Source organism: Cololabis saira, chromosome 9, assembly GCF_033807715.1.
Source record: "Cololabis saira isolate AMF1-May2022 chromosome 9, fColSai1.1, whole genome shotgun sequence".
NCBI classification, from domain to species: domain Eukaryota; kingdom Metazoa; phylum Chordata; class Actinopteri; order Beloniformes; family Belonidae; genus Cololabis; species Cololabis saira.
The window spans coordinates 6,612,444-6,637,746 of NC_084595.1; the positions used below are offsets into that span (position 1 = coordinate 6,612,444).

Below are 25,303 nucleotides of genomic sequence, written 5' to 3' on the forward strand. Positions count from 1 at the left end.
AAAATGTTAAAAGACTCTCAATAAAAGTTTGATAAAAGGTACACAAGATGTTTCTGCTGATACCAAAAGAGTTGAGTTTCCTCAGCAGATAGATCCTTTGGTTTTCTCGCTTTACAATGCCGTCAGTGTGTTCATTGAATTTCAATTGCGAGTCGAACACAGTGCCCAAGTATTTGTACGTTTGTACTATTTGTACCTCTTCATTGTGAATAGTGCTTGGTTTGGGGTCACTTTGGGACACTGGATTTCCTGAAATCTATGATAATTTCTTTGGTTTTTGCTACATTTAGGTCGAGGGAGCTATTTTCACACCATTTGATAAATTCGGGGAGGGCACAACCGTGATTTGATTGGTGGCCCTGAAGAAGAGACAGTGAGACTGTGTCATCTGAAAACTTGACAAGCTACTTTACTGAGATGGATTTTCACAGGCAGACATGGTTCATGGATGATACATAGGAGCCCTCCAACATTCTTGAGGTCTGGTGTAATCACCGAAGATCTGTCAGTCATCACCTGACCAATTACAGCAAAGGTCACAGAGAGCTATAGAAGGATAAATGCCAGTGGAGTGATATTTAATTCAATGCAACTAAGTAAATGCAGCATAAGCTGTGTTTAAATTATGGGATGATTCAGTGTTGTACAGGCCGGGTGGCAACTATAGCCACGGTGACACCCAAAATGAAAAGCCAAAAGAAGAGGGAGATCTGTTGTGTCTACAACATTTTGGAATCTGCAGGAGGTAAACTCTGACTACTACAGTGTGGTTATTATTGCTAACTGCTTGAGCAGAGATCAGGAAATCAGCAGTAGGTTTTGTGTAATCAACAGTTCTGCTTGTTGTCCCACAATAGAAAAACTGTCTGCCTTAATCCTGACTCTCCTAAAATACACAATCATCTCCAATCAAGATGAGATGATTTTTGCCACTCCGTGCCACAAATTGGTCCAGCAGTTCTCTGTATGCAATCTCTTGTCCATCACTGACACCCCACATATACCTCATACATCCCAGCAATCAAAGAAATCAATAACGTATACAAGCTATTTGTACTTCCTACACACCCTTGATGTGAGTAAGAGCCTGAATGTTGGATTAAAGTGTAGAATTCAGGACTCCAGACTCCGTCCACAGATCCGGAGCCATTAAGCTGAATTCTGGGGGATTTGTACTTTGTACTAGTGGGGCTTCACTTTCATTAGATACGTCCTCACATCCTCAGGAGTCGCAGCGAGGACTAGGTGATGTGTTGGAAGTCTCAAGCATGAAAAACCGCTCAGGGCGTTACAGAGAGAGGTGTCTCCGGAGCATACAGCATACAGCATTTCTAAGCTCTGTGAGAACTATCAGAAGAAAATGAGAAATCCTCCTGAGCAAAGGAAATCAGTAAATGTGATGGCAGTGCAGTAAAGTTTTCTGCGCCATCTCTTGGTCCAAGATATAGATCCGCTGTAATCACTTTGATCAATAGATGGGTCTTTGCTATATGATCATTTGCATAATTTTGCATAATAAATTATATTTTTGATAGTTTTACACTGAATTGATTTGTAGGTGAATTAGAATTATTTGCGTCATTTCCTTAGATTTACGCACCCATGTGTATATATATATATATATATATATATATATATATATATATATATATATATATACACACACATTTACTTGAAGAGTGATGATTAATGGGTCAAGATATGCTTATGTTCATCTGGCTGATGAATGAAACCCGTAATACCTGATAATGTTGGATGTTTGATCATTTTTACATCCATGGGAGCCTTCCTCTCTCCCACTCCTGAACAATCTGTTCTAACCCTTTCTCCAGATACAGCAGGACTTCTTTATATTCATCAAGTCTCTGTAGTGTTACTATAGCAACGTTGTCAGCTCACTTAACACAAAGTTTGCTGAGCCGTACGTTAACTAAATTAGCAACAGTCGTGTCACAGAGCTCTATAAAATTTGGACAGGTCTAACAGTAAAATCATGGAGGTTTCTCATGTAATGAGTTTAACACATGAATTAATTTTGACGGAGCCACAACAGTTTTACCATTTGAAACATTTTTTTTAGCTCAACTATGTGGTCTTATGATTTCATATTAAGAGCTATTTAGAGCAACAAAGCAGCAACAGCAAAAACGAACTCATCACCTAGAGAAGTAAAACCTTTCACATTTCAGAAGTCAAATCAAGCTGTCATATTGACAGATAAACTACTTCAACATCCAAAACTTTCCTCCCATTTTTTAATTTTTGACTATTAAAAAAACCCAAAACATATAAAATCTCAACAACAGAGTGAACAACATAAGGGAAATCTGCTGTCCACGTCCAAGAAAGGGCCTGCTCAGCAGAAATTCCATTAGACATGAAAGATCAGCCCCTCATTCCCCCCATCAGAATGGGACAGCTGAAAGAAGTTGGAGGACTTTATTTGAGATGGCCCGGTGCATGTTAATTGAGAGTAATTTACCAAAAGAGTTGTGGACTTATGCAGTTCAGGCTGCTGCAATTATTCGTAATCAGTGTTACAACAGACGGCTCGAGCAAACTCCATACACTGTGTTAACTGGAAAGAAGCCTGATCTCTCTCAAATGAGAATTTTTGGGTCAGAATGCTATGCCTACAATCATGATAAGAAAAAGCTGGATGCACGCTGTGACAAAGGGATTTTTGTAGGTTATGATAAAAACAGTCCTGCATATCTTGTCTTTTATCCAGACACAGGAAGAATACTGAAAAACAGGTTGGTGAAGTTCATCACAAAGAAAGCTAATGAATGCTATACTCAGACAGATGAACAAATAGAGGAGCATGTTTTGTCTAGAGAGAGAGTTGGCATGGAGTTACCAAAATCTGACCTGGTGCAAATAGCTCCACAAGAAATAAAAGATGAGACCAGTGACACAAATGTGAGCACAGATGGGGGAGAAAGCAGTGATATTACACGTTACCCAAAGAGAGAGAGGAGACCTCCTCAGTACACAGATTCTTCTCATGAGGTAAAATGTGTCGAGGATCAAGAAATGACTATTGACTATTGCTGTAGAGTTGCATGTGGTGTTCCCCAGACATTGAAGGAAGCAATGAGCTCCTCAAAATCAGAATTATGGGCTAAAGCTATGAAGGAGGAAATTGATTCTTTGCAGGAGAATGACACCTTTACCTTAACCATCTTACCTGAGGGCAAACATGCAGTGGGGGGCAGGTGGGTTTATGCTGTAAAGGAAAGTCCTGTAGAAACTATTTACAAAGCTAGATACGTGGCAAAAGGCTACAGTCAAGTTGCTGGCATTGATTTTAAAGAAACTTTTTCTCCCACTGCTGATATGACATCTGTACGTAGCTTAATGCAGCTTGCAGCGCAGTATGATTTAGAACTACATCAGATGGATGTAAAGACTGCATACCTTCATGCCCCGATCGATTGTGAAGTGTTTGTAGAACAACCAGAAGGATTTGAAGTCAAGTCAGATACTGGTGAGAAATTAGTCTTTAGACTTAATAAATCTCTTTATGGTCTTAAACAGTCAGGAAGAAACTGGAACAAAATGCTTCATGATTTTCTCACAGGAAATGGTTTTGTTCAGAATTCAGTTGATTACTGTGTTTATAACAAACAAACAGAAAATGGACGGGTAATATTGATCATTTGGGTTGATGATCTCATTATTGCAGCGAGTGATGATCAGATACTTAGGAGTGTGAAGAAAATGTTGGGAGCAAAGTTTAAAATGAAAGATCTTGGAAAACTTAAGCACTTTCTAGGAATTGATTTCACACAGAAAGGAGGTGAAATAAAAATGAACCAGAAAAGATGCATTGCAAAGTTATTGGAGAGATTTGACATGACTCACTGTAAAACGAGGTGTACCCCATGTGAATGTAAACTAAAATTTGATGATGAAGGTGAACTTGTTGAACCAAAAAGATACCGTATGATAGTTGGCAGTTTAATCTATGTAATGACCTGTACAAGGCCAGACCTGAGTTTTATTGTCAGTAAACTGTCACAATATTTGTCTGAATCCAAAGAACAACACTGGGTTGCTGCAAAACATGTGTTGAGATATCTGAAAGGCACTGTGGACCAGGAAATGTGTTTCAAGAAAAGTGACGAGAATCTAAAACTTCTAGCATACAGTGATGCAGACTGGGCGGCAGACCAGAACGACAGACGTAGTATGACTGGTTACTGTTTCAGTTTATCTAAGACAGGACCCATTATTTCCTGGAAGAGTAAGAAACAACACACTGTTGCTCTATCCACATGTGAAGCAGAATACATGGCTTTAGCTGCAACAACACAGGAAAGCTTGTATCTTGTAAATTTCATGAATGAGATGGACAATCACTGTAAATATGCACCTGTGACAGTTTATGAGGACAATCAAGGCACGATCGCACTTTCTAAGGACCCTGTCTGTCGTCAGCGATGTAAACACATTGATATCAGGTATCACTTTATCCGATCTGCAATTGTCAATGGAAAAGTGTTTCATATGTTTCATTTTTGGTGTTTGAAATGATGGCTGTTATTTGATATGTGCTGGCAACCTAAGAACAAGTGGGGGTGTTGGATGTTTTTGTTTATGTTCTTCTATTGACCACACTAACCGGAAGTGGGTGGAGTCACACAGGTGTTTTTGATTTGTGATTGTCAATAAATGACTCCGGCTTGCCGGCTCCAGCTGTGAGAGCAGCGGCATGTGCCAGTCAAACAAAGTGGATGATTGTGGCTGAGTTATTTCCTCCGTTATGTTTTTCTCTCGGCATTCCAGCCCTTAAACAATGGCAGCGTCAACACTTTCCTCCCATTTTTTAATTTTTGACTATTAAAAAAACCCAAAACGTATAAAATCTCAACAACAGAGTGAACAACATAAGGGAAATCTGCTGTCCACGTCCAAGAAAGGGCCTGGACGGCTTCAACAAGTTCCTCCTGCTTGGGTTTGCGGAACGAAAGGCACCAATGGAGTTTGGTCATTTGTCATTTTGTCACTGAGATAAAGCATAACCTGCTAAATCAAATGTAATGACATTTTGTGGAGAGGAAAAGCTACTTAAATGTGATGTGATGTGAATCCAGATCACTTTACTAAAATTGTGAAATGGGGAACAGAATTTTCTAGTCTTTAAAGCAGCACTATGTAACTTTTCCACCTTAGTCTAATATTTCCAGAGTCATTGTGATGGTACATCAACTTCCAACAGGTTTAATGAACCTCTGTCATGGTCTGAGGGGTCTGTATCGCCTTCACTGGCACTATGTAACTTTGAGGAGCATGGTAGGAACCCTTCCACACTAAAAAACTACACATTTTTACGGCTTTGACTGCTTTACGGCATACGTCACTTACCCCTCCTTACCGATTCGCGGTCGAGATGAAAGCTGGGCGGGGCGTGGAACGCAGAGCTCAGCAGAAGCTGGTGTCATGGCCGAAGCAGTGAAAAAACCGAAGAAAATCAAAGTTTTATCGGAGGAGGCGAAAAAAGAAAGCGGGAGAGTAACAAGCTAAACGCCCGGACAAGAATAAACTTTGGCCCGGTGTTCGCTCGCTGGCGTGAGCTGAAAGACGAGGAGGGATGTCCGAAATTGTGTAATTCGCAATGAGGAAGCTTTATAAAATAATAATACAATTTAATAGAATTACAGCACTATAGAGGAAAGAATGCAATGCAAAGAAAATGTATAGAACATTTCTAGTATTTTGTGCAGGGCTGATCTGCAAAATATAAGGAATGGGCATCCAGTTATTCACGGGTTATAAAGTATTTTTTTTATTTTGTCAGTAAGTATGTTGGACTACTAATTTATGACAAAGTCCCTCTAAAAAACGTGACAGAAAAAAGGTGCAGTAGAACAAAACCAGAGCGTTTGTAGTTTGGGGCGCATTATCTGGCATTATCTAGAATGATTTTTAAGGCTTTCTGCAGAAATGTGGAGAGGAGAGCAGAGGAGTGCAGGACCCGCAGGCCCTCACAGAGAACTCCCAAGCTCTTCCCTCAAAATCTTCTTGCAGCATCACCTTTTTATTGAGAATTTGTGACAGGAACATGACCATTTTAAGACAGCCAATAGTAGACAGTGAATGGACAATGGGAGGAAACAGACGGAGGAACAGACATCGAGGTTAAAGCAGCACAACGTAACTTTCAGCTTTTCTGAGTTTGGCGGCATCTTTTGGACAAAAGGTAGTGTTTTACCAGAAAGAACACTACGTTTCCCATGAGCACCAGCGCGTACTGCCGGAAAACTCCTGTCCCGTCGCTGCATTTGTTTTGATGAGAGGAGACGGGACACTTTTCTGTTTCACCAAGTGAACAGACAGAACGCAAAAAAAAGATGTTAAACTGCTGGAAAGGAACTGGAATTTACCGGGATACCTTAAACAAGGAAGCCAGGGAGCGGTATATGGAGAAAATAATGATTATTAATTATTATTAATTATAATAATAATTAATCCATACTGAAGACCCATGTGTTTCAATAAATTTGTATAATAGTACAACATACAGTACATGTTTTGTATCCCTCTTACTTCTCTTTTCTTTTTTTTTGACTGCTATATTATGTTGAAGAGGCGTGAGCAACATTTTTGTTTTCCTCGTGAGATTATTTTTTTCCTCTGCAGCTACAAATAAGAGTTAATATTTTTTCCTCAACAAACTAGTTTTATCTGAAGATTGGGGTTAATTGCACCGCAGAGAGCTGGCCAGCAACTGCGTTTAGCTGGAGAAGTGGGGAATAAAACCCGTGTTTTGATCCGACCCGTCTGTGTGAGTGTTTGTGGTTTAAGGCTGTTTATGGTTCTGCGTTAAATCGACGCAGAGCCTACGGCGAAAGGTACGCGGCGACACGCACCGTACGTTGCGCGTCGCCACGTACCCTACGCCGTCTGCGTCGATTTAACGCAGAACCATAATTCAGGATTTACTGTGTGGAAGCCGGTGTTTGGTCGTTACAGCCGCAATCCAAAGCGAGCCGACGACTCTTTCACTCTTTTACTTTGTTATATCAGATACTTGGTCTCCGTGGTTCTGCCTCCGAGCAGGAAACCGTTGAAAAGTTAAACCATTAGGATCTTTTCCCCACGTCTGTTGTGTGGAGCTGCTGCAGCCGCAACGCAGCAACAGGTTCTGAGGAGCTCTGTGCTCCACGCTCCGCCCATTTTCGTCTCGACTGCGAATCGGGAAGGAGGGGGAAGTGACGTATGCCGTAAAGCAGTCAAAGTCGTAACGATTTGTAGTTTTTTAGTGTGGCAGGGTTCCTACCATGCTCCTCAAAGTTACATAGTGCCAGTGAAGGTGATACAGACTCCCTCAGACCATGACAGAGGTTTCATTAAACCTGTTGGAAGTTGATGTACCATCACAATGACTCTGGAAATATGATATTAAGGTAGAAAAGTTACGTAGTGTCGCTTTAAAAGGTCACACGTGTGACATTTCAGTTAAAGATGAACTAATCTGCGGTATTCAGAAACAAACAGACATCTTTAGCTTAAAGTCTTTAAAAACAACGGGTCACATAGGTCAAATGTCTTCCTGACTAAAAACAGCAACTTCATGGGGGTCTTTAACAGATGGTCCAACTGACAATGGTTCAGCTGTTCCCAGGACAGTTGACCCCCCTGACAGAACTCAGGAAGGGCTGCCCTGTCATCTGTTAACATGTGATAGTTTCATGAGGACTAACTAGTTCAGAAGTTTGATTAACTTCACAGTGACTTCACTAATAAAACCAAGTTGAAATTAGTGATTTTCAACTTCGTCATATTATATTGTTTAGCCAAAAATAGATACATTACCTCTTCGCTATCCATCCTGCAAACCACCGTTGAAAACAGAAAATGAGTTTTGAAAGTCTGTCCCGTATTATTTCATTCACTATCTAAACAAATGCACGCGACGGGGACAGGAGTTTTCCGGCAGTACGCGCTGGTGCTCATGGGAAACGTAGTGTTCTTTCTGGTAAAGCACTACCGCTTTTGTCCAAAGGAGCCGCCAAACTCAACAAAAGTTGAAAGTTACATTGTGCTGCTTTAATTGTAGTTGCATCACGTATAAACGCATGAACACATTTCTTACCCTTCCATTCATAAAAGAAACACCCACAACTGTGACTGATATAACCTGAATCTGACAAAAGTAATGATAATAATAATAATTCACTAAACATTGACTAATGAAAATTAGATGCTGCTTTTGAATTGTGATTCAAGAAGAAAACTTCTTCTGAATTTGTCAATGTGTGTATTTTATTTTAGACTTTTAGACTTTTAGACTTAGAGGGTTGGGCATGGTTCTTAATTAGGTTCCATTGCTCCTCATGCCGAAGAAAAAAAGAAAAAGAGAATTTTAACTACAATGTATCCACTGGAACAGCTATCTGATTTCATGTGTTTGTTTATCCTTGGAAATCCAAAAAGCAATTATCAGACTTATTTTATTATTTTATTATTATTATTATTATTATTTTATTATTATTATTATTTATAATTTATATATTATTTTAATTTTTATTTTAATGTGCAGTCTTCTTCTTTTGTGTGTGTGTCTCCATATATATCAATGGTTAATGCCTCGATTGACAAAAAAAACCTGTTGCCTGTATATATGCATTTAAATCTTGCAGCAGTTAGTTTTGTGCAAAGGTGTGTGTGTGTGTGAGAGTGAGTGTGTCCTCTTTGACCAATTGATCAAACATACTTTATTAAAAGATGAAACACTGATTATGGCCCGCAGTTGTGGGCAATAAATAAATTCAATACCCTCAGACAGCTGGCACTGAAAGTAAGTCAAATCCATTTGCATTCAATCATCAATGCCCCTAAGAGGAGGAGTTTCCCCTCTTAGGGGGCAAGATATATAGGTTGTCTCAGACGTGGGACATAACACAGGGATAAATAACACAGGCCACACCCTGCTTTTTCTTTTTCTCTCAAAGCAGAGCTCCCACCTCAGTTGTTAACTTCATTTGACAAGCTGTCAGCTTTTCAAGGCGTAAGGTATCAGCCAACATCCTGCATGCCAAGTAAAGCACTCATTAGTGTTCACATTTGGGATACAAGAGATTGTTGCAGGAGGCATCAAAAATCAGAAAACATGGGGCCGTGGGGATTTTGATTGTACTTGATTTTTCTTCCATATTATATTTGATAACAGAAAAATAGAAGAATACCATTGGTATTCATGATCTAACAGAGGCAAAGCCTGGCAACCCTGAGCTCCTCCGGCACCAGCCTTTTAATCATTCCCATCATTTCATTACTCCGGCCCACGTCTGTGGAACAGCCTGCCGGAGAATCTCAGAGACTGTTGATGCTTTTAAAAGCAGGCTCAAAAAATATATATATATATATGTATATATATTAAATATAGTAATAATGCACATGTGTATGCTTTTGGTTTCTACCGTCATGGTATCAATCATTAATATGTGTGCAGACAAGGGAAGGAAAAAAAAAAAAAAAAAAAAAAAAAGCAGGCTCAAGACTCACCTTTATAATTTGTCTTTTAGCCGATTCCTTTTAGTCTTCCTTGTATACCCTTGTTTTAATTAGCTGTTCCTGTAGTTTTAACCCAGGTTTTATGGTTTTAAGTTGTTCTTATGCTTGTTTTAGCATGTCTTGCTTTCTAGACCTACTTTTAAGAATACGGTTTCCTCACCTGGATCCTCAGCGCTCGGCCACGTCCACACCCATATTTATATAGATCCGTGTGTCTGCGTGTGTGTCTGTGTATTTTCTATACAAAAATAGATTTTAATGCTAAGTTAAAGTTCCAATAAGTAACCTCCTCAATACTCAAAACTTTGAGATAATATGTATGTATGTAATCTATATGTTATATAAATATATTTTGTTCACCTTTGTGTGAATGTATTGGATGAAAAGCTTTTTTGTAATGTTTGGTTTTTTAAACATTGAGGATATCACTTTGTTTTGATTTTTAGATTCTGAATTTTGCCATCTTATGTGTAATTTACAGTCACCAGATTTTAAGTTTTTGCTCAAGTATAGAGCATGTGGTGCAACTGTAAATGTTCCTGGAGAAAGAAAACACATTTTTAGAAAATATTAGGACATTTTCAGTTATCACATATGTGGAGAACAGCCCTCCCACTTAAAGAGCCAAGAGGAAGGTTATACTGTATCATCACAGATACTTGATATCATTTTTTCTCTACATTGCCGTGAAGCTCTGTCCAAGGAATTTTTCGGTTGGGGCAACAGAAAATGAGGAGGTGTAGTAAAAAGATTCATATATTTTGTTATATGCTAAAGTCTAACTTCGAAAAGCTTCTAACTCTGCTGATCTGTGCTAACTTTGGCCTCGAAAGACGCTGTGTAGCGACATGAAAGCTGGCTGTGTGTCTCTCTCTCTGTTTGTGTGTGTGTGTCTCTCTCCCCATCTGTACCTCTCTTGTAGTAGAAAAAGATTAACATTTTTATATAATCATTGTTGTTTCTTAAAGCTTTGGTGACCGTAAAGAATCTCTGCAACTCTGCTCAATGCAAAGGAATGTTGTATGCTGTAAAAACCTGCCTGTCTTGGGCTCAGATTGGAAGGGAACACACGCGGCCTCCTGAGCGAGGAGCTCCGCTCTCGGTGTGCAAATTAAATTGTCTATTTTTTTTAGGGGTTCCTCTTATGTCTGTTTATTTTACATTTTTATTTATTTATCTTATTTTTATTACATTTTTTTTTCTTTTTTTTTTTTTGTTTTTGTTTTGTGTGTCCTGTATTTTATTTTATTACTTTATTTTTCCTATTATTATTGTCTTCAGTCAGAGTTTGATTGGTAATTGGCACTTACTTTGGGACCTGTTTATAATTACGTATTTTGCAGTGTGTGTGTTTGGGGGTGTTTGTTATGTTAAGTTTTGTGTCCTTATTTATTTTACTTGTCTTTTTTTTTGTTTTTTTGTGTGTGTGGTAAAATATAAAATGGGGTATTCTGTCGACTCCTTTAAAAAAATGTTTATTGTGTAATATGCATCACATGGACTACCCAATAAAGAAACGTGTTAAAAAAAACAAACAGTTTTATATAATCATTGTTGTTTCTTAAAGCTTTGGTGACCGTAAAGAATCTCTGCAACTCGGCTCAATGCAGAGGAATGTTGAATGCTGTAAAAACCTGCCTGTCTTGGGCTCAGATTGGAAGGGAACACACGCGGCCTCCTGAGCGAGAAGCTCCGCTCTCGTTGTGCAAATACTCTCCCCTTTTTCTGGGTATAGAGGGCGTCATTTCTCAGAACAGGTGTCTAGAGATCGCCCTTGTTTTAGCAATTTACACCAACATTTGTAATAACAAGTGTCACTTGGGGAATCCTCTCCTTGTGTGCACAAAGTTCTCAAGATTCTAAGGAAAGACATGAGATTCTGGGAAACGACACCTGTTGTTGAAAAAAGGTGCAGGGGAGGGTGGTTAAAATTTAAAAAAATGAAAGGTTGTTTCTTGTTCCTCCGATAAAATATACGTGAAGGAAACAATGGAAGAATATGGGTTGTAATCATGATAATAAATAAAACTGAGGGGTGTGGCCCCCAGGCCCTTTGATGAAAGATTTTAGAGTTAATTCTCCTGTGGTTGGTACTGATTGTTTTTATGCAATAAAAACCTCTGCAGTATTTGAACGGAACACCAGACGGATCTGACTCTGGCATTATTTTTCTTCAGTCCAATTGGAAACGGTGATACTTATAGAAACTTAGTTTATCTAGGGGGACCGGGATTTTCCACTACACCGTCAAGCTCTGTCTAAGGAATTTTTCAGTTGGGGCAACAGAAAATTAGGAGGCTATACTCAACTTGTGAAAAGTGCTTGAAGTCTCCTCTTTCTGCTGTTGCAGGTGGGACATAATAAGGAAGTCAAGGGCCTAAGATGTGACGGACAGAAATTCATGTCTTCATTATTGTTCAAAAACAAATGGCCGCCCTGGTGGCTCCCGGAGCTTTTTCAAAAATGTTTGACCTTTTTTTTCCTTTTTTTCTTCTATTTTTCCTTTTTTTCTTCTTTTTTCTTTTTTTCCTCTTTTTTTCTTCTTCTTTTGTTCTTTTTTTCCTTTTTTTCTTTCTTTTTCTTTTCCCTTTTAATCTCGACATTTCGACTTTTTTCTCGACATTTCGACTTTTTTCTCAACATTTCGACTTTTTTCATGATATTTTGACTTTTTTCTCGACATTTCGACTTTTTCCTCAAGATTGTACTTCAACATTAATCTTGACATTTCGACTTTTTTCTCAACATTTCGACTTTTTTCTCAAAGTGCATAATGAAAAAAATATTATTTTTATTTTTCTCCTACCTGGCCCTCATACTCTTCCATAGATTCGTGTAACAAAAAGAGTTACGTGGAAAGACATTAACAGCTACATTTGCAGCCGAGGACCCAGTTATAACTAATATAGCTACATGCAGCATGTGTTGCCTTCATTCTAAGGCTTATACAAGACTTCTAATTTTTTGCGGCTCCAGACATATTTGTTTTTTGTGTTTTTGGTCCAATATGGCTCTAAAACATTTTGGGTTGCCGACCCCTGATGTAGACGCATCCATTTCTGAGTATCCTGTTTGTGTGAATTAAGTGTGATATGTGTGAAATGTCTCTCTACTGCTGTAAAACCCCACACAGCTACAGATAAAGACTTCTACATCGATTCGTACCCCCTTTCAGGTCTGCTTTGTTGCTTGATGCTGGAACTCTCTTTTTCCTCAGGGTGGCCCTTCTCCAACACAGTTTGCAAAATGAGCGGATTTGTGCAGGGGGTGTCTGTGTCAGCGTCAGTCTTCACCCTGGTGGCCATTGCTGTTGAAAGGTTAGTGCATGGTGCATTTGGACACCCGACAGTCTAAGGACTTTTCTCAGTATGTCTTATCGTCTGCAACTGTCTTTTCTTGACTTGTGAAACAGCGTGACTTGCAGGCGTTAAACATTTATCCGGTTGACATCCCCCCAGATGTGCACAAAATGGGACACAAAATGGATCCAATTGAACATTGACTTGATACTGGCACAGTATGCACAAGACCACCAACATCTCTCTTTCTAATGCTAACGTGGATACTGTTGTCTGATTTCATGGAAAACCATTTAAGCAGCACTCGACTTGAGGGGGGATGAGGGGGGATGGCATCCCCCCTGGAATAAAAACGGTCAAAATCATCCCCCCTGTAAAACTGACATCCCCCCTTTCCATCCCTTATGTCATTTCATCAATGAATGTGGTTTTACTGCTATTTCAACATTTAGAGTCATCACCAGAAAAATAACAAATTTTCACCTGTTTTCAAGTAAATTTTCACTTGAAATAAGTAGGAAAATCTGCCAGTGGGACAAGATTTATCTTCTCATTACAAGCAAAAAAATCTTGTTCCACTGGCAGATTTTTCTACTTATTTCAAGTGAAAATTGTTGTTTTTTCCAGTGATGAGTCTTGTTTTAAGTGTAATGAGATTTTTTTACTAAAATGAGACATTTTAACTAGAAATAAGACAAATATTCTTATTAATATTTTGAGTTTTTGCAGTGATCCATTTTACTTATCCTGTGAAGGACAGAGTCATATTGATAAGTTCAGAAAACTGTTTTTTATTGTTGTGTTTTGATGTATTTGATGTTAGCCCAGTGGATATTTACAGCTTACAGAAGGCTGCATTTAACTGCTGCTATGTCATGTCACAAATTATCTGTCCCCATATGATAAAATCCACCATCCCCCCTGATTGTTTTTTACAACTCGAGTACTGCATTTAAGAAGCTGCTTTCTGTTAATCTGGCAACAACTGAAGGTGTCAGTATCATATTTGCCATCCTTAGGTTTTTCAGTAATAGTTTGGCACAGTAGTTCAATGAGGTCAGTAGTTCAATGAGGTCAGACATATACTTTCATCATGAGATAAATCTGAACTACAGCAACTATGTACACAAACAGGGACGTATGCCAACAGCGGGTTCATTGACATCTAGTTAACTTTTCAGATGAATCCCAAAAAAATCCCAAATGATTTCAAAAAGAGCAGAATTACATGTTAGGGATGATGATGGTGATGAAGGAAGTTTTCCATGCAGATCAAAAATGACTCTGTTACTATCATTTGGTGAAATGTACACAATACAACACCAATTAAAGGGTATTATTAATAACATTATATGTTAGAAAATGTATGTTTTCAACTGTTTACATCTACTATATGCCACTATGAATTATCATGGCAATAGGACTGCGAGGCTGTGAGAAAACTAACTCATAACATTATTGTACAGACTTGCACAAATGGTCAATATCAGAATCAGAAATATTGTATGAATACCATCAGTCTTTACATTACTTCCGGAGGCATATTTAGATTAAGTGTGAGGTATGTTAATAATAATAGTAACAATAATAATAAAAGCATTCTGAACAAATCTGGACGAGTATTAGAAGTGAGATAGTCGATGTGCGATAGTCGGTTATGGTACAAAGTGCTTGTCTGTCTAATTGTCCATTACTAGAAATTGTTTAAATTTTGCAGAATTAATTGCACGACCAATCAAAAGAAGGGGCGGGACTAAGTTGCACCAATTATGGTCAAGGACTCAAAACCGAGTCAGATGAAACCACCCACGACTCTTTATGTCAAACCACTCAAAAGTTATGGCAGAAAGTAGGAACTATCAAATATGGACCAATCAGATGAAGGGAGGGCGCGCTTTTAACGGCCGAAGAATGGGCATACATTTCGCCAAAATTACACAATTAATTCAAAATGGCCGACTTCCTGTTGGGTTTCGGCCATGGCGCCAAGAGACTTTTCTTTAAGTTGCGACATGATACAGGTGTGTACCGTGGATGTACGTCAAACCGTATTGTGGGGCTTGAGGCACAAAGTTTTCTAGGGGGCGCTGTTGAGCCGTTAGGCCACGCCCATTAATGCAAACCATTAAATATCAAATTTATCACCAGGCCTGGCTTGCGTGCAAAATTTGGTGACTTTTGGGGCACGTTTAGGGGGGAAAAAAGGCCCTAATTTCGTCGGAAGAAAAACGAGGATAACAAAAAAAAAAAAACTCCTACAGATACAATAGGGCCTTCGCACTGTCAGTGCTCGGGCCCTAATAATAAAAGCATTCTGAACAAATCTGGACGAGTATTAGAAGTGTGTGCGAGATAGTCGGTTATGGTACAAAGTGCTTGTCTGCCTAATTGTCCATTACTAGAAATTGTTTAAATTTTGCAGAATCAATTGCACTGTATTAGGGCTGGGCGATATGGACCAAAAGTCATATCTCGATATTTTCTAGCTGAATGGCGATACTCGATATATATAAATATGTTTTCTGTGCCATAATTGGGGTTTCCCTCAAAGCATTATAGCATAGCATCTCTGTTAGCATCTCTGTTAGCATCTCTGTTAGCTTCATTTTTTTCTGAGGCAAACCCTTAAAAAAACAGTCAGTTTTAATACAAAGCCTCGTGCCAAATGTCACACAGGTTCCTTTATTAACAGAGGTCTGCACAATATCAAAATGTATAAAACAAATGAAATAAAAATAAACTGCCTGCATATATAGAATAAAAATGCTTCTTGAATAAAATAAAACAAATATCCCTTTCCTGCATAACAATTAAATTAAAATACACTGTGCAATTAATACAATGTAGACAGTAACAGGCAGACTTTTCCACTGAGGTTGACAGTTGTGCAAATAACAAAACATTTGTGCAAATCTCAAATAAAACATTCAAGTCAATTTGTCACAAAATCTGCTATATCAAAATCATAAAAAAAAAAAAAAAAAAATTTAAATCGATATAAACGATATTGTCTCGTACCATATCGCGCTTGAAAATATATCGATATATATTAAAATCTCGATATATCGCCCAGCCCTACACGGTATGTTGACTTTATTTTCCGACTTTTATTTATTTTGCTTATGTTAAGCATTTATGGCAATCAGTTAATCAGCAGCGGTGTTTTTCTGTCCTTGTCTGCTGCAGGTTTCGATGTATCGTCTACCCTCTGCAACCCAAGCTGACTCTGCTCGTTGCCAAGGCAGCCATCTCGTCCATCTGGGTGTTGGCCGTGGCAGTCATGTGTCCCGCCGCCGTAGCGCTGACCGTTGAGAAAGTCCCTTTCCATTACATGGTGTACAACGACAACTTTAATCACACATTGCCCTTGTACACCTGCTACGAAAACTTTTCCAACCCACAGATGAGAAAGATCTACACAGCAGTTCTGTTTGCTCTTATCTACATGGTGCCCCTCACCATCATCACGCTGATGTACGTGAGTATCGGAGTCAAGCTCTGTTCCTCCTCGGTGGCCAACCGAGAGCCGCAGCCGGCCGACGCAACGGTCCAGGCGGGAGCGACGAGACAACGTCAGCCAATAATATCGCAGAAAAAGATCAAGGTCATAAAGATGCTCATTGTGGTGGCTTTGCTTTTCATGGTGTCCTGGCTGCCACTGTGGACCCTCATGATGATGGCAGATTTCGGAGGCCTGGATAGGGAGCAGCTGGACCTCCTGACTAGTTACATCTTTCCCTTTGCCCACTGGCTTGCTTTCGCCAACTCTAGCGTGAACCCCATCGTCTACGGCTACTACAATAAGAACTTTAAGAGGGGCTTCCAGGTGGTGTGCAAGTCAAAGCCCCTCTGCTGCATCAGGAGGCTGGGGAGAAAAACTTCCAGCTGCGGAAGGAGAAGAAGGTCCGTGCAAGAACCTTATGGAGATATTGGATTAAGAGATGGCGTTAACCTTCACAGCAACTTTGCGTTGGGAGTGAGAAACCGCGTCCATAATGACAACAAGTTGAGTGACACACGCAAAGGCAACAGGAGCTCCAGGGTGGAGTGTGTGGCGGTGCACTCGTGTAAAAACCCCTCAGATCAAGGGTTAGAAGTGGTGGCCGTACAGAGTAATGGGAGCAAAGGAGAAGCCTCTGAAAAGGTTTCCCCCCTGGGAGTTTCAGTATACCAGGCCTGGGATAACTGAGTAGAACAAATGTTACTAACCAGGGTGCGATTTGTGAAAAAACCAGAGGGGGGGGGAAATTTTGAGAAATTTTTATTCAGAAAAATTACCACACAACAGCGGGCCAAAAGTATAGGCTATATGAAAACTTGTTTCTTGTGTAAACTTTACACTTAAGCTACATAACGTGGCGGTAGGCCTATTTTGAACATGAACTGAACCACTGCATTTGCAGAAATATTTTCTCCTAATATTGTTTTTAAATGTGCCAAATAGAAATAAATAAACAAAATAAATATTTTTTAAATTCTTTCTCGATACCAGTTTAACAGAAAACATGGGAGCTCTCCTCAGCCGGGGAGATGCTGCTGTCCACCATCCCATCAGCAATGTCAGATGTTTCATCTTCTGTCGCATTTTTTCTCAGGTTTTTTGGTTGTGATCCTGTAAAATATGAGGATATGCTGCTCTGGATTCTTTTCATTTTTTCATTCATTTGACTGACTGTATCTTTTATTTTGGCATGCAAGAAAATCCGGTTGCTTTTCAAAATAAAACTGCTTTCTGTGGGCGCGACTTGCTCCCGGTATCAAAATCACACACAAGCAGAATGAACACGGACTCTGTGTATTTTGGTTGTTATTACTTGTTAATAATTACGATGTAATGGTGAAAATTGTTAGGTTCCTAAATCATCAACATACATTAATAACTTAGAAAAAGACACCAGAGACTGTGGAATGATTTTTCAGGCGTTCCTGCAGGAGGGGAAAGCATACTGACAGAGGCAGACCCCCTGACAGCAAATGCTTCCCAAAGACCCTCCTCTTGCAGGAAGCTATTTATTGGTAAAACTGACAGGAAACTTGACCATATTTGGTAAACAATGTATAGATAACAGACGTTGGGGGGTAAAAGACACCCAATAGTAAATAGTTGAATGGACAATGGACAGAAACAGGAAAAAGATGGAGGACAAACATGGTATCAGATGATGTGGTTGAAAAGTCACACTTATGACTTTTCAGTTATCTCTGGTGTGCAGAGCAACAGACATCCTTTTAAGAAAATGGTCAAGGGGGTTTTGTTGTCATGAGATGGTCAACTAACCCTTAAAGACAATGAGACGGCTGTCAGTCAACCCCCCTTACAAAAACTCAGGAAGTGGCTTCCCTGTTATCTGTTTAGAGCATGTGATGGGGGTCTTGAAACTGATGCACCTAAGAACAATGGTTAATTGACCAACGAGGAAGTCAGCAGTTTTAACCTCCTGCGTGTGTCAAAGAATGTCACGAGGATAAACAGGCAGTTTTCTAATTCTGATTCTGATTCTTCATATCGTTTCATAAGGACAACCCTCAAATCTTTGATTATTCTCACAAAATACTTTGGGTGGGGGGGATATATTTTGTCCCCACCGAGGATAAAAATAATTCAGCAGAGGGTAGGACGTGTAAACCAGAGGGGGGGAATCCCCACCATCCCCACCGGCAAATCGCACCCTGTTACTAAGCACATATGAACCAAATAAAAACCGTTGGAAGTTGTAACGTAATGTCTTCAAAGATGGAACAATGACTACTTATGCAATTTTACAACCCCAATTCCAAAATAGTTGGATGCTGTGTAAATAGATGAATATAGATAAAATCAGAATGCAATGATTTGCAAATCTCATGAACCCATATTGTATTAACAACAGAACATAAACAGCATTTCAGATGTTGAAATTGTCACGTGTATCCATTTCATGAAAAAATAATTTGGTCATTTTGAATTTGATGGCAGCAACACATCTCAAATAGGTTGAAAGCTAGTAAAAAGTAACTGGCACAAATCAAAAACAAAAGGGGCGGCATGGGACGGATTATTAGGTTAATTGTAAACAGGTTTTCACTGGGGGTAGAAGGACCATTTCAGAGAGGCAGATGTGAAGATGGCCAAAGGTTCACCAGTCTGTGACAACTGAATCAAAAATTATGAAACCATTTTTGGAAGATGTTCATTGTAAAAATTGAGAAAACCTTGAAAATCCCACCATCTACACTGTATCTGGAGGCCAAAACTGGATGTTGGAGATCTACAGGCTGTCAGGCGGCACTGTAGTAAAATCAGGCACGAGTCTCCTCTGGAAATAACTGGATGGGCTCTAACACTTCCACAGATCGCTGTCTCTGAACACAGTTTGGTCTGAAATCCACAAATGAAGCTTATGGTTTTATGCAAAAAAAGAAGCCACATGTGAACACAATCCAGAAAAGCTGCCACCGTCTTCTCTGGGGCGAAGCTGGAAAAGCCCCATCAATGCTGGATCATTTACATCAGTACTTATCTGTTAATGAGCCATTCATCTGTTGAAAGTGGGTTGGAGCAGAGAGGTATTTAACCCTTGTACTGTGTTTGGGTCAAAATGACCCAATTCTTCTATCCTTCTTTCCTCCTGCCATGCTCTCTCCTTCCTTCTTCCTTTCCTCTTTTCCTCCTTTTTTACCGTCCTTTACTCCTTTTTCTTCCTACCTCCCTTTCGTCACTCGTTCCTTTATTACCTTATTTGCTTTTCCTTCCTTCTTTCCTTATTTTCTCCATTCCTTCTTTCTTCCCTCCCTTATTTATTTCCTTTTCTCCATTCTTTCCTTCCTTTCTCCCTTCCTTCCATCTTTTCTCCCTTCTTTCCTCCTTTCCATCTTTTCTCCCTTCTTTCCTCCTTTCCATCTTTTCTCCCTTCCTTACTCCCTTTCCTACTTCCTTCCTTCTTTCCTCCTTTCTCCATTCCTTCCATCTTTTCTCCCTTCTTTCCTCCTTTCCATCTTTTCTCCTTTCCTTACTTCCTTTCCTACTTCCTTCCTTCTTTTCTCCTTTCTTCTTTTCTTCCTTCCTTCCATCTTTTCTCCCTTCTTTCCTCCTTTCCATCTTTTCTCCTTTCCTTACTCCCTTTCCTACTTCCTTCCTTCTTTCCTTCTTTCCTCCTTTCTCCATTCCTTCCATCTTTTCTCCCTTCTTTCCTCCCTTCCATCTTTTCTCCCTTCCTTACTCCCTGTCCTACTTCCTTCCTTCTTTTCTCCTTTCTTCTTTTCTTCCTTCTTTCCTTCCTTCCATCTTTCCTTCCTTCCTTCTTTTCTCCCTTCACCCTCCTTTGACCCAAAGACAGCACCAGGGTTAACACATGCAGGTGTTCATAAAGGACTGCGAGGGAGGATCAGTGGGTTACGTGGTAAAACAAACGCTAAGGTGGGAATCTTTGGCTGCTCCATTGGCCAGTCATTGTGAATCGAACAAAATGGACTAACATTATTCCAGGTGAATTATTTGAGTGACTGGTGGACGGTTTCCATCATATCATGAACTATAATGAGGTTATACAAGGATCTAATCGTACACTCTCATTTAGGTTGAAGTTGGGGAAAACACACACCTACAAAAGAGACAAAGAACAGAATCCTTAAAGCAGCACAATGTAACTCTCAGCTTTGGTTGAGTTTGGCGGCTCCTTTGGACAAAAGCGGTAGTGCTTTACCAGAAAGAACACTACATTTCCCATGAGCACCAGCGCGCACTGCCGGAAAACTCCTGTCCCCGTCGCTGCATTTGTTTTGATAGTGAATGAAATAAGACGGGACAGACTTTCAAAACTACTTTTCTGTTTTCAGCGGTCGTTTGCAGGATGGATAGTGAAGAGGTAATGTATCTATTTTTGGATAAACAATATAATATGACGATGTTGAAAATCACTAAGTTCAACTTGGTTTTATTAGTGAAGTCTCCCCCGCCCCCCTGTCCTGTTTCAGACAGATAATGCGCCCCAAATTACTACTGCACCTTTTTCCTGTCACGTTTTTTAGAGGGACTTCGTCATAAATTAGTAGTCCAACATACTTACTGACAAAATAAAAAAATACTTTATAACCTGTGAATAACTGAATGTTTTGCAGATCAGCCCTGCACAATTTTACAGTTCTCAGGAAAAATACTAGAAATGTTCTATACATTTTCTTTGCATTGCATTATTTCCTCTAGTACTGTAATTCTATTCAATTGTATTATTATTTTATAAAGCTTCCTCATTGCCAATTACACAATTTTATGATCACTATTATTATTCTGTGTCTGTTGTTGATATTGTCAGTAATTTTAGAATTACCAAAACCCAAGACGAATGTGAAAACATTCTAATGTTGATTCTTATTGAACATAGAACTCTACATTTACATTTGTATCATAACAATTCTGTCTCTCTTGTCGGACATCCCTCCTCGTCTTTCAGCTCACGCCAGCGAGTGAACGCCGGGCCAATGTTTATTCTTGTCCGGGCATTTAGCTTGTTACTTTACCACTTTCTTTTTCGCCTGCTCCGATAAAACTTTTATTTTCTTGGGTTTTTCCGCTTCTTCGGCCATGATACCAGCTTCTGCTGAGCTCTGCGCTCCACGCCCCGCCCAGCTTTGGTCTGGACTACGAATCAGGAAGGAGGGGGAAGTGACGTATGCCATAAAGCAGTCAAAGCCGTAAAAATGTATAGTTTTTTAGTGTGGAAGGGTTCCTACCATGCTCCTCAAAGTTACATAGTGCCAGTGAAGGTGATACAGACCCCTCAGACCATGACAGAGGTTCATTAAACCTGTTGGAAGTTGATGTTCCATCACAATGATGATGATGAAATATTAGATTAAGGTGGAAAAATTACATAGTGCTGCTTTAAAGACTAGAAAATTCTGTTCCCCATTTCACAATTTTAGTAAAGTGATCTGGATTCACATCATATAACACATTTAAGTAGCTTTTCCTCTCCACAAAATGTCATTACATTGGATTTAGCAGGTTATGCTTTATCTCACTGACAAAAAGACAAATGACCAAACTGCACTGGTGCCTTTCGTTCCGCAAACCCGAGCAACAGGAACTTGTTGAAGCCGTCTATTATATTAAGGTGTAAAAGTTACATAGTGCTGCTTTAAGGCTCATACACAAACACTTTTTGCTATCTTGTACGCACTGGGAGCATTGGCAGAGTTGCTGTAGCAACGTACTATCAGAATCTGAGGAAAGTTCAACAGTGTCCAATGTCTTGGAGCGAGTGTCAGGATATCAGCGTGCTGCTACACAGTTAGGGCTCCCCATTAAAATTGTACAATGACGCAGGATTGCGTCAAAGCAAGTGGTTTATTTGTGGACCAAGCTGGAAGAGATTTTCTATTTATGCATATCTCAGACCAGGACTTCACCTTGTGTCACAAATCATCTCATTTCTCATTTCACATACCACCTCCTCAGTTCGGGTCAGCACTCGTCTGTTAATAACCCAGTCATTAAAATCAGGTGTGTTGAAAGAAGGAAACATCTGAAACTCGCAGGGCAGTGATCCTCGAGGAGCAGAACTGGTATGGAGCCAAATCAAAGCCAAAAGTTTTGCTAATTTGAAAATAAAATTTGAACCTGAAAATTCTTTTTTACAGTTTCAATTTTTTTTTTTTCGGTATCAGATCTTTTTTTCAGTTTCAGAACTTTTTATTTCGGTTTCAAATCTTTTTTTCAATTTCAGATCTTTTTTTTTCAGTTTCAAATCTTTTTTTTCAGTTTCAAATCTTTTTTTTTCAGTTTCAAATTTTTTTTTCAGCATCAACTGAGATGGGCGTGGAATTATGAGTGACAGCATAACAGAGAAGGCTGGGGACGTTCCTCAGTCATGTTGATGCCACGCCCCCCACGCCACATCGGGGCCAAAAGTCTGAAACTGAAAAAAAAATTGAAACTGAAAAAAAAAGATTTGAAACTGAAAAAAAAGATTTGAAACTGAAATAAAGTTCTGAAACTGAAAAAAAGATTTTGATACCGAAAATAAAAAAATTGAAACTGTTAAAAAAGAATTTTCAGGTTCAAATTTTATTTTCAAATTAGCAATTTGGCCTTGATTTGGCTCCATAAACTGGCGACCACCGCACTAAGTACACGTAAAACCTCTCATCAAATTATTCACTTTACTTTTAAACATAAGTTTTACTGAAAGCAAAGTACATACAGTGTGGAGAACAAGTATTTGATACACTGCCGATTTTGCAGGTTTTCCCACTTGCAAAGCATGTAGAAGTCTGTAATTTTTATCATAGGTACTCTTCAACTGTGAGTGACAGAATCTAAAAAAAAAATCCAGAAAATCACATTGTATGATTTTTAGTAATTAATTTGCATTTTATTGCATGACATAAGTATTTGTTACATCAGAAAAACAGAACTTAATATTTGGTACAGAAACATTTGTTTGCAATTACAGAGATCAGACGTTTCCTGTAGTTCTTGACCAGGTTTGCACACACTGCAGCAGGGATTTTGGCCCACTCCTCAGTACAGATCTTCTCCAGATCCTTCAGGTTTCGGGGCTGTCGCTGGGCAATACGGACTTTCAGCTCCCTCCAAAGATTTTCTATTGGGTTCAGGTCTGGAGACTGGCTAGGCCACTCCAGGACCTTGAAATGCTTCTTACGGAGCCACTCCTTAGTTGCCCTGGCTGTGTGTTTCGGGTCGTTGTCATGCTGGAAGACCCAGCCACGACCCATCTTCAATGCTCTTACTGAGGGAAGGAGGTTGTTGGCCAAGATCTCGCGATACATGGCCCCATCCATCCTCCCCTCAATACAGTGCAGTCGTCCTGTCCCCTTTGCAGAAAAGCATCCCCAAAGAATGATGTTTCCACCTCCATGCTTCACGGTTGGGATGGTGTTCTTGGGGTTGTACTCATCCTTCTTCTTCCTCCAAACACGGCGAATGGAGTTTAGACCAAAAAGCTCTATTTTAGTCTCATCAGACCACATGACCTTCTCCCATTCCTCCTCTGGATCATCCAGATGGTCATTGGCAAACTTCAGACGGGCCTTGACATGCACTGGCTTGAGCAGGGGGACCTTGCGTGCGCTGCAGGATTTGAATCCATGACGGCCTAATGTGTTACTAATGGTTTTCTTTGAGACTGTGGTCCCAGCTCTCTTCAGGTCATTGACCAGGTCCTGCCGTGTAGTTCTGGGCTGATCCCTCACCTTCCTCATGATCATTGATGCCCCACCAGGTGAGATTTTGCATGGAGCCCCAGACCGAGGGAGATTGACCGTCATCTTGAACTTCTTCCATTTTCTAATAATTGTGCCAACAGTTGTTGCCTTCTCACCAAGCTGCTTGCCTATTGTCCTGTAGCCCATCCCAGCCTTGTGCAGGTCTACAATTTTATCCCTGATGTCCTTACACAGCTCTCTGGTCTTGGCCATTGTGGAGAGGTTGGAGTTTGTTTGATTGAGTGTGTGGACAGGTGTCTTTTATACAGGTAACGAGTTCAAACAGGTGCAGTTAATACAGGTAATGAGTGGAGAACAGGAGGGCTTCTTAAAGGAGAACTAACAGGTCTGTGAGAGCCAGAAGTCTTACTGGTTGACAGGTGATCAAATACTTATGTCATGCAATAAAATGCAAATTAATTACTTAAAAATCATACAATGGGATTTTCTGGATTTTTTTTTAGATTCCATCACTCACAGTTGAAGAGTACCTATGATAAAAATTATAGACTTCTACATGCTTTGCAAGTGGGAAAACCTGCAAAATCGGCAGTGTATCAAATACTTGTTCTCCCCACTGTATGTATAAATTCACCAACACCAAACTGTCTGGCTACAATATCAGATTATCCTTGGTATTCAAAAGAAAAGACAACTTTGTTTACACGAACAGCTGCTGAGACAAATTCCACATCTCATTATGAGTCAAGGCTGCTTTAAAACAGAATGAAGATTGATTTTCTCTTGTCTGGAAGTTATTTGCTACTGCTTGTTCCTGTTTACAGGTAAAAGGGTAGAGATACAATAGTTGTCAAAGCATGCAGAAGAGATGACGCATGTTTTACACCTCCAGGGTCATTTTCATTTCTCCATGACGTGGGTGGCAAGGTTTTGATGTTTTGATGATTTACCCACAACCTGTACGACGTAAGAATCCCACTGCAGGGAAGATGTAAAGCCATCGTGTGTGTTTTGTAGCTTATAGGTGTCAACTCACCGCAGCATTGGAGTGAATCGTGTTGTTCCAGCGCTGCTCGCTGTGCCTTCGCCGTGTTCCTTTAAATGTACGGATCAAGTGACTTTTTAAAAATGTGAATGTAAAGCACTGTGGCATTATTTTTATTTCAAACTCCAAACAGATATACACAGTACTCCAGTTGTAAAAAAAAAAAAAAAGGCAGGGGGGATGGTGGATTTTATCATATGGGGACAGATAATTTGTGCTGATTACAAATAATATAATCTATTACAAATAATAGCAGTGACCAAAACACCTG

General features: G+C 39.6%; 1 protein-coding gene across 1 annotated transcript in view; it reads left to right on the top strand.

Annotated features, from left to right (window-relative positions):
- The window catches only part of npffr1l2 (neuropeptide FF receptor 1 like 2), a 37,855-nt gene extending 20,845 nt beyond the window's left edge, over window positions 1–17,010 (top strand). Inside the window, exons 2-3 of the mRNA XM_061729799.1 lie at window positions 12,740–12,839; window positions 16,008–17,010. Of these exons, the coding sequence (XP_061585783.1) occupies window positions 12,740–12,839; window positions 16,008–17,010 (1,103 nt within the window). The remainder of the gene's footprint in view (window positions 1–12,739; window positions 12,840–16,007) is intronic.
- Window positions 17,011–25,303: the final 8,293 nt, after the last annotated feature.